This window comes from Perna viridis, chromosome 12, assembly GCF_037379345.1.
Source record: "Perna viridis isolate PV_CMFRI_1.1 ecotype Kerala chromosome 12, ASM3737934v1, whole genome shotgun sequence".
Classification (NCBI taxonomy): domain Eukaryota; kingdom Metazoa; phylum Mollusca; class Bivalvia; order Mytilida; family Mytilidae; genus Perna; species Perna viridis.
In genome coordinates, this window is record NC_142456.1 from 5,590,421 (window position 1) to 5,605,154 (window position 14,734).

Consider the following 14,734-nt stretch of genomic DNA (forward strand, 5'->3'; position numbering starts at 1 on the left):
TGTTTTATTTCATTCAATTCAATTATGTCCGGCGCAGTGAACACTGGCCATGCTTTTTATTATCTATCATTATAACACATGGCCAAATAGCCAAATATCAAAATATAATTATTATTACAAAAAGCAATATTACCAGACCGGACTGACACCATTCCTAAAAAATGCATTATGGAAATTCCCATGGCTTGCCATCATCTATTAACAAAGTTCCATTTTTATTTGTCATCTCCCAGAGGTGGTAACCATAACAAAAGACACGATACAATGGGTGATAGATCAGGGTAGTTTCGGGGGTTATACTGCCCTTTTGTTACAAGTTTAGCAAAAAGTGAGCGGCAAATATTAGCCTGGAACAATGAGTGTAGTCACTGCCTGGAACCTCTTTCTTTATATAAGTTTTGTAAGTACATGTATATGGATTCGCCAGGCCCTGTATGAAATATCTGAAGACAACTCTTCCAATTGGCACTCAGCATTGCTCTTAGTCATTTCTATGGACAGTGACTATATATAATTTCGAAGGCTTTCCATTTCTAGCTAAACATTAAATGGTTTATTATGCGTCTAAGAATATTGCATTTGTAGGCAACTTAAATATATCGACATATTGAATATAATATAATGAACGATTGGTTTATTTGAGTAAATGCATTGAAATAAACAGGTACGGGTAAGAGGTTAGGGGTCAATTATTTTTAATTGCATCATTGTTAATACAAACCAAATTAATTAGCATATTTATTTCACAGTAGAAGTTGTTTAGTGGATTTGTTTTTTGGCGTAAATAGCATAGAATTAAATATGATATATTAAAAATACATATGAAGTAGACCTAACTATCTGCATTTAAATCTTAATAGGGTATGGAAGTGGAACTATTGTCCTGCGGTAGTGTAATATAATTTCAGATGCTAACAGGTTTTACAAATCTGAAGGTTCTGGCGACTGCTATATCAATTCTGATCTTCAATCTAAATTGATGAAAACAGGAAATTTATACCTGCTTTGAGACAAAAATTAAAATTAAAAGAAAAGATGGAAAAGTTGACTAGAACTACAAGTTAACATTTTAGTACAAACAGGTCAACCTAGATCTACATTCTAAGTAACATTATACTGTTATAAATGTTGTTATCACAAAGTTATGTTTCATCCAATAAAGTATCTGCATTTGTTTTTGTATGTGCACTACATACATGTATGAAATTGTTATATTGTACTACAGTACATGCACATCTATTTTTGCTGTTATTTATACAATCTTACTGAGAGAATATAGTAATGTACTAAGACTCATTATCAACACATTATTTTTCCAGAAAATTTAGCTCTTCAGGATAAATATCTGCAGAGTTTTAAGCCATCAGAATTTTTGGATAGAAATACTGTGTATGATAATGCAGTCAGGAGACAAATCTACATCATGGAAAAGATGGAAGAATTTGGCATCAAATCTGAATTTGATAGGCAGACTTTCAGGGAGTAAGTAAATTAGAGGTATCAGAACTGGTCGACAAATTAGAAGTGGATTGTGACATTCGGGGAGTAGGTAAATTAGAGGTATGGAAACTGGTCTTCAAATGAGAAGTTGATAGAGACATTCAGGGATTAAGTAAATTAGAGGTATGGAAACTGGTCATCAAATGAGAAGTTAATGGAGACATTCAGGGAGTAGGTAAATTAGAGGTATGGAAACTGGTCATCAAATGAAAAGTTGATAGAGACATTCAGGGAGTAGGTAAATTAGAGGTATGTAGACTGGTCATCAAATGAGAAGTTAATAGAGACATTCCGGGAGTAAGTAAATTAGAGGTATGTAGACTGGTCATCAAATGAGAAGTTAATAGAGACATTCCGGGAGTAAGTAAATTAGAGGTATTTAGACTGGTCATCAAATGAGAAGTTAATAGAGACATTCCGGGAGTAAGTAAATTAGAGGTATGTAGACTGGTCATCAAATGAGAAGTTAATAGAGACATTCCGGGAGTAAGTAAATTAGAGGTGTCAGAACTGGTCATCAAATGAGAAGTTGATAGAGACATTCAGGGACAAAGTAAATTAGAGGTATGGGAACTTGGCATTAAATTAGAAGTGGATTGATAGACTTCATGGTAAGTTCAATTAGAGGTATAGGATCTATCAAATCAGAAATTTTTGCCTCTTTTTTCCATGTTTTCCATATTTTCTTAATTTTCAAACTTTCCAATAATGTAGAAGAAGAGGTAGTTTTGAAAAGATGCCAATAGTTACACTGTATTACTTTTCTATCACTTTGATTCCTTAGTAAATTGACTTCAAATTTGAATAAAATCTTTCAGGTCATCAGCACCATATGAGTTAAGTCCCTTTAGTTTACATTCGGGAATGTTTGTACCCACTCTCGAGAAACAAGGAACAAAGGAGCAGAAAGAGAAATGGGTACCACTTGCTAAGGCATTCAAAATGATTGGCACTTATGCACAGACTGAACTTGGACATGGTAATGATTTCTTAGAAGATTATTATGCCCCTGCAAAGCAGGGAGCTTTTCAAAGTAGAGTATATAGTGGTCATACTCTCTGTCTGTTCTTTGGTTTGTCCACTTGTCTGTCAGTTTCCAGTTTTGATTATCTGATTCCTTTGTGCACCTTTTATGTTCATCGATCTGAATGTCTTTTGGGGTTTCCTATATGATTGTTTATGCTTACTTAACGAGCTTAAATGTTCACATGAATAACAGCTTTTTTTTAGTTTTTCATTTACAATGGTATAGCTAGCATAATGACACACTTTTTTAAACTGATTGAACATGAATAAATTGAATGTACTAGTCTGTTTAATTACAATTGTGCAAAACAAAACATAAGTGATTTTGAAGTTATGCTAATGGACAGCTGATAAAATATTTTTGTACACGAAACTAGAAATACTGTGAGCATGCTTACAATACAGATGACTTTTTATATTCAAAGAATGCATACTAACAGTGATTTTCCTGCTGGTTTTAGAAGGGCCCAAGGCCCATTACAATTGGGAAAAAGATCATGAAATTTTCAACTTTGGAAAATATATATAAGGCCAAAGATTTAAAAATTATTTCTAAGTAAAATGCTTAATGAGGTTTATTACTGTTTCCATTGTTTATTTGTCTTTATGGATAGGGCATACTTTGTAAGCATTTTTGCTGTCCAATACCATCTTCCCATTTTGTAGGACTTTGTCTTATGGGATGATATAAATAAATATATATATGAAAATCATATATAGCACAACAACTTGTGTCACTTCATGTTGTATCACATTTTACCTGATTCTTTCATGAACTTATCTTAAGTTCCATGTGAAACTTTTCATGCACTTTTTGTAGGAACCTTTATACGAGGATTGGAAACAACAGCCACATATGATCCAAAGACAGAGGAGTTTATTATGGACAGTCCAACACTGAGCTCTATCAAGTACTGGCCAGGAAATTGTAAGGGATATTTGATACATATTGCAGTTTTGTAAGATTGTGAAAGCAGAAGAAATTGTCATGATCAGTTCTTAAAAATATCTGCAATTTCATTACATTACTTGTTGCTTTCCATTTTTGGAAACCTTAATTGTGAAAAGAATGCATGCATTTGGAATGCACTGATTTTTTTGTCCTATTATCTATGACATGTACACCTCCTGAAACGTGTAACGTGATCAATCCCACGCACACGAAGCACATGAAATATGAAATACGATCCCACGAAACATGAAACACGATCCCACTAAACACACACACGAAGCACATTATACAGGAAAGCCACATGAAACACGTTGCACGAAGCACGATAAATGAATGATCGTGTTCCCCGGACGTATTCTTTTCTGTAATTGGTATATTTCGAAAATTAACTTGCAAAATGAAACTAATAATAATTCATGATATACAGTGTATGTGTTTGTGGTATTTTGTTGTTTACCATCATCTTACGTGTAATTTTACATTAATGTGTATTATGCTTTAATAAACACATTCCATATTCATAATTTCTAAATGTCTATAAATGTTTTGATATAAAATCATGTTAATTTTTGTTTTAGATCGTATATTGTGAAAACTTTGTCATTGGTCTGGAAGTATGAAAATGTTGAAAGTTTTTTTTTTTTTTAATTGAAGGAAAATTCTAAAAAAAATTAGCTGATAAAGTGTTTTTGCCATACAATCATGTTGCATTGAAAATGAAATCACTAGAACACATTTTCCTTGTTCCAGGAGGACAAAAATACCAAAATTTCATAAAGTATTGGTAAAAAATACTCCTTTTTTTAATAATTTAGCTATTTCAACTAATATGATACCATTTTATTTATCCAAAAAAGAAAATATTGCATTTTTGATATGAAAAGTGTCCATTTGATATACATGGTACATTGCGAAAACATTTTCATTAGTTTCTCAGTATATAAATATTGAAATTTCATAAAATTAGGGTAAGATATACTCAATTTTTGGACAATACAGTGTTTTTGGCTAATGCAATACCATCTATTTGCTCTGAATATGAAAAGAAAGTAAATTTCATATGAAAAATGTCCATATTTGTTGTATATGGATCATTGGGAACACATTTTTCTTTGGTCCAGGTGAAATAAAAATACCCAAAATTCATTAAGTATTGGTAAAAAATAACCTTTTTTAAAATAATTTAGCTATTTTGGCTAATGTGATACTATCTTATTTATCTAAAAAAGAAAACATTGCATTGTTCATATGAAAAGTGTCCATTTTTATTATACATTGTACATTTCAAAAACATTTTGTCTGGTCTTTGAATATGAAAATACTAAAATTTCATAAAATTGGGGTAAAATATACTCAATTTTTAGACAAAAGAGTACTATTGACTTATGCGATACCTTCTAATTGCTCTGAATATGAAAAGAAAGTAATTTTTTTGTAAAAAAATATCCATATTTTGGTGTATATAGATCATTGTGAACGCATTTTCCTTGTCCCTGGAGAATAAAAGTACCAACATTTCATAAAGTATTGATAAAAAGCACTCTATTTTGAAATGATTTATCTATTTTAACTAAAGGGATACCATCTTATTTGTCTAAATAATAAAATGTTGAATTGTTGATATGAAAAGTGTCCATTGTATTATATATGGTACATTGCAGAAACATTTTCACTGGTCTGGGAGTATGAAAATATTGATATTTCATAAAATTGGGGTAATATATACTCAATTTTTATTCTCAAAAGACAAACTATTACCACTAGGGAATGATCGCCATGAAATCATTAACAGTCATAGTTCGGGAAAATTTTTCCAGAACATTCCGTAATGCCATTCAAATATTTAAGGTATTTTATTTTATGTACAAATGATGTTCGAATGTTTGAAACCAATTAATTACTACAAGTATTGATTTCTGACAAAATATTGTCTTTTCAATGTAAAAAGGAATGTTGATTTTGACATAGAAAATGAAATTATAACAATATTCCATAAAATTGATCTACCATAAGAGCTATGTTTATCATCCAATCAGAATACAGAACCGTTGCATGATACACAAAATATGAAGCACGAAGTGCGCACACAAAAGGCATATGCACACGAATCCCATGCTGCACGATACATAATCCCACGAAACACGCACATTTTACACACACACTAAGCACGCTAAAATGGGAATGTTACATGTTTTAGGAGGTGTAACTTGTTTAAAAATACATGCAATTTTTTAATACCATTTAGTAGTCATCCTTCGTGTACAATGAGTTAGAATGAGAAATTGAGAGCCAAGGCAAGCTTCTAGAATATTTCTGAATTTTTTTTTTTTGTCTTTGACTAAGTTTTGCAATTTAACAAACTTCTGCTTCCCAAAGCTGTTAATTGTCATAAGTTTGGCTGGGATTCTTTGAACCATGAACATTGAGCCAATCAAAGTTAAAAAATAACCTATGTTGCCCATAGCAACCCAGCCAATCAGGAGATCAATAATTTATCATATCAGGATACTCAGTAGTGCAATGTAAAAACTAAAATATGATTATTCGACAGTTTTAAGGTTGAAATGTTTTCATATTTATTTTCTTAGTGGCTAAAACTGTAAACCATTGCCTTGTGATGGCCCAGTTGTACACGAAGGGGAAGTGTTATGGTACACATCTATTTTTGGTGCAGGTCAGAAGTATGGAGGACCATACTGTAATGCCAGGTGTGTAATATAATGTATACGATATATAATAGACAACTGACTGCCTTGCTCGACTTGAATGAGGGAGGTTGTGGGTTTGATCTTCCACTGATTCACACCAAAGATTTAAAAGTTGATAGTCTTCTCTGCCACGTATTCAATATTCAAGGAATACGCTGATGCCTAATAGACCCAGAGTGGGAATAACGATTTGGATGACATGCCTACCTGTCATAGACTGCTGCTTCTGTGGGCCTTTTTTTTTTGTTCTTTTCTGAAACAACCCATTTAGCGATTATTTTAAATTCAAATGTATGGAAAAGTATTAGCTGAAAAAAAAAAACTTGAAAAATATAATACAAAAATTTCCAGATTTACAGTATTATAATCTTGAGGTTCACTTGATGTAAACCAAACAAACATGGTTTCATATACAATACATGTATATTGCCAGAAAATATCAAATTTATTTGACCAGCTTCAGGAACAGTCAGATTGCCCAAGCTAAACTGTGTTGAAGCGAGAACAAATAAATATGTTGATATTTTCGTCAATGTTCATGTATTGGTTTTATCCTGCAACCACATTCTATAAATAAAACATGCAAAATTGGTAAAAAATAGTTTCTTTTTTCATCAATCTTTAGAGTGTGGAGGTCAGCGATGGCATCTTTAAACTTGTTACCTTTTTTCTGTTTTTTGACATTTCTCATAACTGAAAAGGTAACCAGGAGACGATATTATGCAGTGGAGGAATAAAGCTTTGCGTTATTTGATGCCCTTTATTTGTATAGTATAAAGCTTGGTTGCAGGATAAAACAAAAAACATACAACAAATATAATCAAGCACTCAAAAAACAAAATGGATTAGTTATTTTGTCTCCAGCTAACATGGATACATGGAATAGTGAGGGTTAGGGTTTAGTGTCCTCTGCCTGTCAAAAAATACCAACTGATTTGCTCATGTCAGGTCTAGCACTATTAAAGGATATATTTTGTAGTTAACATGGTATTACTTTACATGCCTGTCCTCTCATTCATCTAGAACAATGAAAACTCATCAGCTGTTCATTGGATTCCAACAAAACTTTGAATGAAGTCTTACCAAGAGAAATAATTCAGCATGTCAAAGTGAAATGGGTTATTTTTTTGTTTAATAATTTTATGGATGGTCATAGAAAACCTTTTTCTGGTTTGATGGAAATAAGTTGGTATTTTTAATGTTTAAGTATGCATTAACATTAAGCAGCTTGAAACTTTTTTGATTCACTTTGTCCAGGAACATTGATATTGCAAGAACAAATCTACTTTTGCAGTATAACCTAGAAAAATTCAGCATGACTGAAGTGGGCTGTGTAGATTGTACCTCATGATAAATGGAACCATCTAAAGATCAAATATGAAAGATATACCTGACAACATATAACAAACAAAGGTCGCTATTTAATGCAGTGAATTTACTATGTTGTTACATATATCAGTTGATCTTTGGTTGTTTCTATTCACTGTGAGGAACCATGCCTGTTCCTCTGCCCAGCTCATTTCAAGTAACAACGAATGGTCGGGTTGTTTCTATTCACTGTGATGAACCATGCCTGTTCCTCTGCCCAGCTCATTTCGAGTAACGACGAATGGTCGGGTTGTTTCTATTCACTGTGATGAACCATGCCTGTTCCTCTGCCCAGCTCATTTCGAGTAACGACGAATGGTCGGGTTGTTTCTATTCACTGTGATGAACCATGCCTGTTCCTCTGCCCAGCTCATTTCGAGTAACGACGAATGGTCGGGTTGTTTCTATTCACTGTGATGAACCATGCCTGTTCCTCTGCCCAGCTCATTTCGAGTAACGACGAATGGTCGGGTTGTTTCTATTCACTGTGATGAACCATGCCTGTTCCTCTGCCCAGCTCATTTCGAGTAACGACGAATGGTCGGGTTGTTTCTATTCACTGTGATGAACCATGCCTGTTCCTCTGCCCAGCTCATTTCGAGTAACGACGAATGGTCGGGTTGTTTCTATTCACTGTGATGAACCATGCCTGTTCCTCTGCCCAGCTCATTTCGAGTAACGACGAATGGTCGGGTTGTTTCTATTCACTGTGATGAACCATGCCTGTTCCTCTGCCCAGCTCATTTCGAGTAACAACGAATGGTCGTACTGTGAGGAACCATGCCTGTTCCTCTGCCCAGCTCATTTCAAGTAACAACGAATGGTCGTACTGTGAGGAACCATGCCTGTTCCTCTGCCCAGCTCATTTCGAGTAACATTGAATGGTCGTACTGAATTTTTACAGATGGCATGACTTATTAATTACTGTTAAATCCATCAAAATTTAAGACTATCATGAATGAGAAACACCAATTTTTGATAAGGTACACTATTTTGTTATTTTAGGGCTAGAAATTGGAGACATTGGACCAAAATTTGGATTTGTTGGGGTAGATAATGCTTTCATGAAACTTAACAAGTATAGAATTCCTAGAACAAACATGCTGATGAGATATGCTCAGGTAAAGTTAAATTAAAAAAATATCTGGTTGTCAGCACATTCTTTGTTCGAGACAGGGTTCAAATTCAAGAATCTCCCACTACATGCAAGAGGGTAACAGATATGAATGGACATGACAATGTATAAGTTACTACTTCCAAATGACCTTCAAAAGGTCATCCATGTATGATGTACTAAACACACTTTGAATCTGGATCCATGCATTATAAGTGTTTAGTCTGTTTGTATGTTGATTGAAAGTAGGCAAAAATAAAGCTTTAAAATCGTATCTGTTTACTTTAGAAGTGTATGAATATTGTTAAAATGTGTGAGTAATATGTCACCATGCTGTCAGTAAGCAAAACAATTAGCATTTTCACTACCATTTATTCAACTTTGTGACAAACTTCTATTATCATTGTACTCATTATACCATTAGTATGATAATTTTGAAACTCTTGTTTTCCAAACTGTTCAATAGTATGTACCTCTTAGACACCATTTGTACAGGGAATTCATTGTGAAATTTGAAAAAATAATGTTAACATTAAGTGAAGTAAATATTAGAAGTGGTTAGCAAGACCCATGGTCTCATTCACCACTTCTAATGCTTCCGTTACTTTACATGTTGACCTTGAAGCAGTAAGTGAGACACTATTTTCTCTCTTGTTATCTCCCTTCCTGATTTTATAAGACCTGGTCATGGACTGTTTGCATGATTTGTTTATTTAACTTTTAGTAGGGAAGGCTTCACCTGCCTCCTGTGGGAAACTATGCATTGTTGAAAAAAATAATGAAACTGTTTTTTTAATCAATAACTTCTTTAACCATACACCCATTAGATAAGTTATTACGTTTGGCCAATAATCACATCTGATTGTTGTCTATCATAAATAATGTATGGCAATGATTCTGATCTTTCTATATTTTTTTTGCAAATTGACACCTCATGATGATTCAGTGTTGTTATTACGCACAGAGTTGCACATGAATCAAGTTGCCAAATGCCTGATGCTTGCACAAAAGGAAATAATCAAGCAGGGATTATCCATATTTTGAATTGCACACAGTATTTCTTGTTTATGTGGATGTAGAACTGTATATTTCTATATAAATAGGTAAGCAAAGATGGAGAATATAAAAGATTGAACAACCCAAAGCTAACCTATGGTGCCATGTTAATGATTAGAGTTGGGATAGTCAATGATGCTTTCAAATGTCTGTCTATAGCTGTGGTGATAGCAATTAGATATAGTGCAGTAAGGAGACAGAGTGAACTTGTACCTGGGTAGGTTAAAGGTCATGTTAGATATAGCACAGTAAGGAGACACTGAGCTTGTACCTGGGTAGGTTAAAGGTCATGTTAGATATAGCACAGTAAGGAGACAGTGAGCCTGTACCTGGGTAGGTTAAAGGTCATATTAGATATAGCACAGTAAGGAGACAGTGAACCTGTACCTGGGTAGAGTAAAGGTCCAATTATACTTAGTGCAGTAAAGAGACAGATTGAGCTCATACAAAGGAAGGTTAAATGTCTGATAAGATACAGTGCAGTACAGAGACAGAGTGAGTTTGTACTTGAGTGTGTGAATAGTCATATTAGATATAGTGCAGGATAGAGACAGAGTTGTACTGGATAGGTTAAAAGTTATGTAAGATATAGTGCAGTAAGGTGACAGAGTATGCTTGTACCTGAGTAGGCTAAAGGTCATGTAAGATACAGTGTTGTACAGAGACAGAGTGAGCTTGTACCAGGGTACGTTAAATGTCATGTAAGATATAGGTAAGTAAGGAGACAGAATGGGCTTGTACCAGAGAAGGTTGATGGTCATATTTAAGTGCATTAAGGAGACAGATTGAGTTTTGTACCTGGCTAGGTTGGAGGTGGTATTAGATATAAGAATAATGAATAAGTTAACAATAGCCAAGTTAAAAGGTAAATAGGAACTACATACAAATTATATATAAATAAAATGTAAAAAATTGAAAGAATATAGGCCAAAATTTTCGGCCTTAAGGCCTTCAACAGTGGCAAAAAGTATTGAAAGGAAAACTGACAACTGCTCACCCGCATCACAGAGACAAGATGCCCTTCAATATTTCATATTAGATTTAGTGCAGTTATTCAGTGACAACACAAACTATTTAAAGAAATGCTTTTTTAGATATACTTGAAATAATAATCATGATAAATTTTACTTTTTTAATATAGTTCATTTTTCAAAATGTGGGAGTTTATCATAGCCATATGTTCAGCAGAATATTATTATTGTAAATGAAACATAGTAAAGTTTATGTTGTTCTTTATATTTCATGTACATTGAGTTTTCTGTTGCAAATAAGGGATTCACAACATCTTTGCAAAATTACCGTGAAAATAGTTATGACCAAGGGTCCGAAAATGGTCAAAAGTGCCAGTCATTGACTGACAAATTTTGCAAATGAATGACAACCATTTTCCAATATTGGACATAAAAAATTGTCCACCCTTATAAATTAGTCTTGGTTATGACCTTCAATATTTATAAGATTTAAACCTATTCCCTTATGGCAGCACATGACTTTCTACATATAATTCAGCATGCTATCCATAAGCCACTGGTCATCCCCAAAAAAGGATAGTAGTGATAATGTAGTTATTGCTCTTCATCTGTTAAATACATTGGTTTTTTTTTGTAATATAATGACTATTTATGGTTGTAATAAAGTGGACCTATGACTCACATTAGTGTTTGGGTTTGGGGAGAGGGATTTAATTTCACCATATTTGTGAAACTCATAAAATCATGGTAGATGATAGGACACCTAATAATGAATAATTTCCCCGTAAATTTAGAGTTATCTCTCCTTATGTTATATTTGACTTATTCCAGACTTGGAAAAATGAATCACTATAACTGATGGATGGAATTTTACATTTTTTGGGCAATTTTTGACCATTATTTAGAAAATGAAAGCAGATTGATGATAACTGTATATGATAAAATGTTCATTATTTCAATGTCTATTTTTGGTGCAAATTTCAGAAAAATCTGTTGATGTTTCTTGGAATTATGGCCCCAGAAAATGTCATTTTAACCATTTTCCTTTGTTTTTGCTTGTTGTTTACAAAACAATAGCGGATTGATGATTAATGTAAAATAGAAAAAAAAGTATGTGAAAGTGTGTAAAGGTGTATGACGTGCAAATTTGGCAAAAATCTGTTGGTTGTATTTTTTTATGTTTTTTTTTTCACTTTTTGTTGGTATGTAAGTAGAATGTTGATTATTGTTTAAATGTTCAATATCATGACAAATATTATCTGTGCAAATTTGTTCAGAGGTGTTTGACCATTTTTAGGTTTTGCATGCCTTCAACTTTTTAAAGCTATTAAACTAGGTTAGTGATTCAGGCTTTTGAGAGCATTACATTTTATTTACCATCATTTTCTTATTTGGCTTTTTTTGAGTTATGGGCCTTTGTAATTTACCTTTGTAATGTATTTTTGTCTTGTTATTTATTTTTACAGTGAAAAGGAACCCCAAGTGATAGATTACCAAACTCAGCAGTACAAGTTATTTCCCTTGTTAGCTACAACTTACGCCTTTATGTTGGTCAGTTCTGGAATCGACAGAATCTATGGACAGATATCACAGGAAATAGAAAGTGGCAACTTAGAAGCTTTACCACAGGTATTTCCTACTACATGTACATGTATTCCTAAGTTACAAAAATCAGACAGAAGGTGATTCATAGATGTCAAAAACAAACCAAACTCACTTTTATATTTACAGACCAAATAACCAGTCTCAGTTTGTCATTTGCAATTGGCTTTTGCAATTTCAGATAAAAACCATATAGATTTTGTATAAAATAGGCAATTTGCAGGAGTTATCGTTCTTGTTTTGATTTTATGATTTATTTTAGTGGGAGATGAATGTATTGTTTTCTTAAAATTGCAGATTAAAATACAGAATGGGACTTTTGTTATGTAAAAATATAGAATATACAGACTGAAAAACATCATTTATTTGGTGGGTTTTTCTACGCCAGGAATCACCTCTGCCATAGTCAGTATCTGAGTTTTATATGGACTGGTACTTAAGTATAATTCCATTTAAAAACCATGCAAAATTGGAAAACAAGTGAATTATGAATGTCTTTTGCATGCTGATATTTAGGCTTAAAATTCCTCAGAAAGTTTAAAAAGCAATGATTTCGAAAAAAATGAAAATGTTAGAAAAAGTTCGGTTTAGTAGATAGAATTATTTACACTTAGACTTGTGTATTAATTTTTATTGCACCATTTATTGCTTTGTGATATCAAGTTCAAGATCAAATTCAGGTGGTTTTTAAAAAAATAATTGATAATGGCATATGTTTAATGGTGATTTTTAAGTCGCTAATATTGTTAGCAACTTCTTGCACTTTTTCTTTCAGTACTTTACATTCGAATATGATTTGCTTAATTATATGTTACTACCTTATGCTGCTGATCAATGCCATTAAACTGTCAATTCTAGCTTCATATGAGATTGAAATGTACCTCATAAATTTCATACACATGTGTTCTATGTGCTTATATGAGGACGGGAAATTTATATTAAAAGATGAAATGATTTGTTAATATTGAACTTAATGTTACTATTACTCAGTCCTGATTCAGACACTGGGGATTGTCAGTCCCTGATTCAGACACTGGGGATTGTCAAAATTGATTATATAGGTCATAAACATTATCAGGGCCCCGATATATATATCTGGTTCCCAGGTCAATATCATAAGTGACCCCAAGATCGCAAAAAACTTGAGAGACACTTGTGGAAGGAAAACATTACCCACACTTCCTGGTACCCAGCTGTTTTGATTGATAAATATTTGGGTCATAAGGATTACGAAAGAGTAATCATATCAAGGTAACCAAGATTCTAGCAGAAGTCAAAATTTGTACTCAGTTTTAGACTGTTCAATAATTGTATACCTATTGTAATCAAAGTTTGTAGGTAAATCAGACCAAGTCTATATATTAATAATTCAAGATGATGTTGGGGTAAAAAATAGTGTCAATATGATGAATCTCAATACTAATCATTTAATAAGCTCCTCCTATGTTATATGGCCTTGGTCGCCGAAGCGGCATTAAACCCCCGCAATCAATCAATCCTCCTATGTTCGATGACAATATGTAACTTCCCTGGTCAATGTCATATGAATGATACTTGCTATTATAATTGTACTGATAGTACAAAAAAAACTCTTATTGTATGTCTTTATATGTGCTTATGTGTATTTAATCATAAATATTGTTAAGTCACTGTCCCTGTGGGCCCATGATTGGTAACATAAAATACTTTGAACTTCATAATTCAAGTTCAGTCATTAAATAGGTCATTCTTTGTTGTCACCAATCAGCCTCAAATTCAGGACATGTTGGATTCTTAAAATTGGTGATATAATAGAAAATAGCATTATGATATTGTTAAAGATTAATCAAGGGAACCAATATTCTAGCAGAAATCAAATCTAGGGACAAAGACCTGACATGGAAAACAGACATACACAACAAAGAACACTGTTGACTAAAACAAGACATACAAAGTAACAAAAGCAAATGAGCAACTAGGACTCCACTAAAAACTGGGAGCATGGACCAGCTGCACGGGTAGGCCAATTGTCCTCTGCTTTTCTAGAAAAATCTGCCAAGATATGGCACTGACTTCACAGTGTCTGTAGTATCCTTCATCTCAAGTTCTTTGTGGTAGATATGATGTATCAAATCCCCGTTGCACTGGTAGGGTAATCATCTGCTTCTCTAGAAACACCAGCCAAGCTGCTCATAGAAAGTCAAGTCCAGGTTAGACGAAAAAAAAGAAAACAAAACTATGACACATTGAACAAATAAGTTTTTATGGTGCAGATGAATACTATACACATACTGCCTGTAGTAGAGGGTGTTATGTTGGAGTATCACACGAAGTAAATATATCACACAAAACGTAGTCAAGGGTGATTTATTTACAGAATGTGATATGAGGCGTAACACCCTCTCTATGTGTTATATTATACTTAATACGAGAGTGTGATGTATTGAGAGGAAAGAGG

At 33.2% G+C, this 14,734-nt stretch overlaps 1 protein-coding gene across 1 annotated transcript in view; it reads left to right on the plus strand.

Annotated features, from left to right (window-relative positions):
• Positions 1-14,734, plus strand: part of LOC148600965 (peroxisomal acyl-coenzyme A oxidase 1-like) — a 35,739-nt gene that overhangs the window by 10,109 nt on the left and 10,896 nt on the right. Inside the window, exons 2-8 of the mRNA XM_088556634.1 lie at positions 1,320-1,482; positions 2,319-2,479; positions 3,347-3,454; positions 6,067-6,186; positions 8,560-8,675; positions 9,772-9,941; positions 12,162-12,324. Of these exons, the coding sequence (XP_088412760.1) occupies positions 1,320-1,482; positions 2,319-2,479; positions 3,347-3,454; positions 6,067-6,186; positions 8,560-8,675; positions 9,772-9,941; positions 12,162-12,324 (1,001 nt within the window). The remainder of the gene's footprint in view (positions 1-1,319; positions 1,483-2,318; positions 2,480-3,346; positions 3,455-6,066; positions 6,187-8,559; positions 8,676-9,771; positions 9,942-12,161; positions 12,325-14,734) is intronic.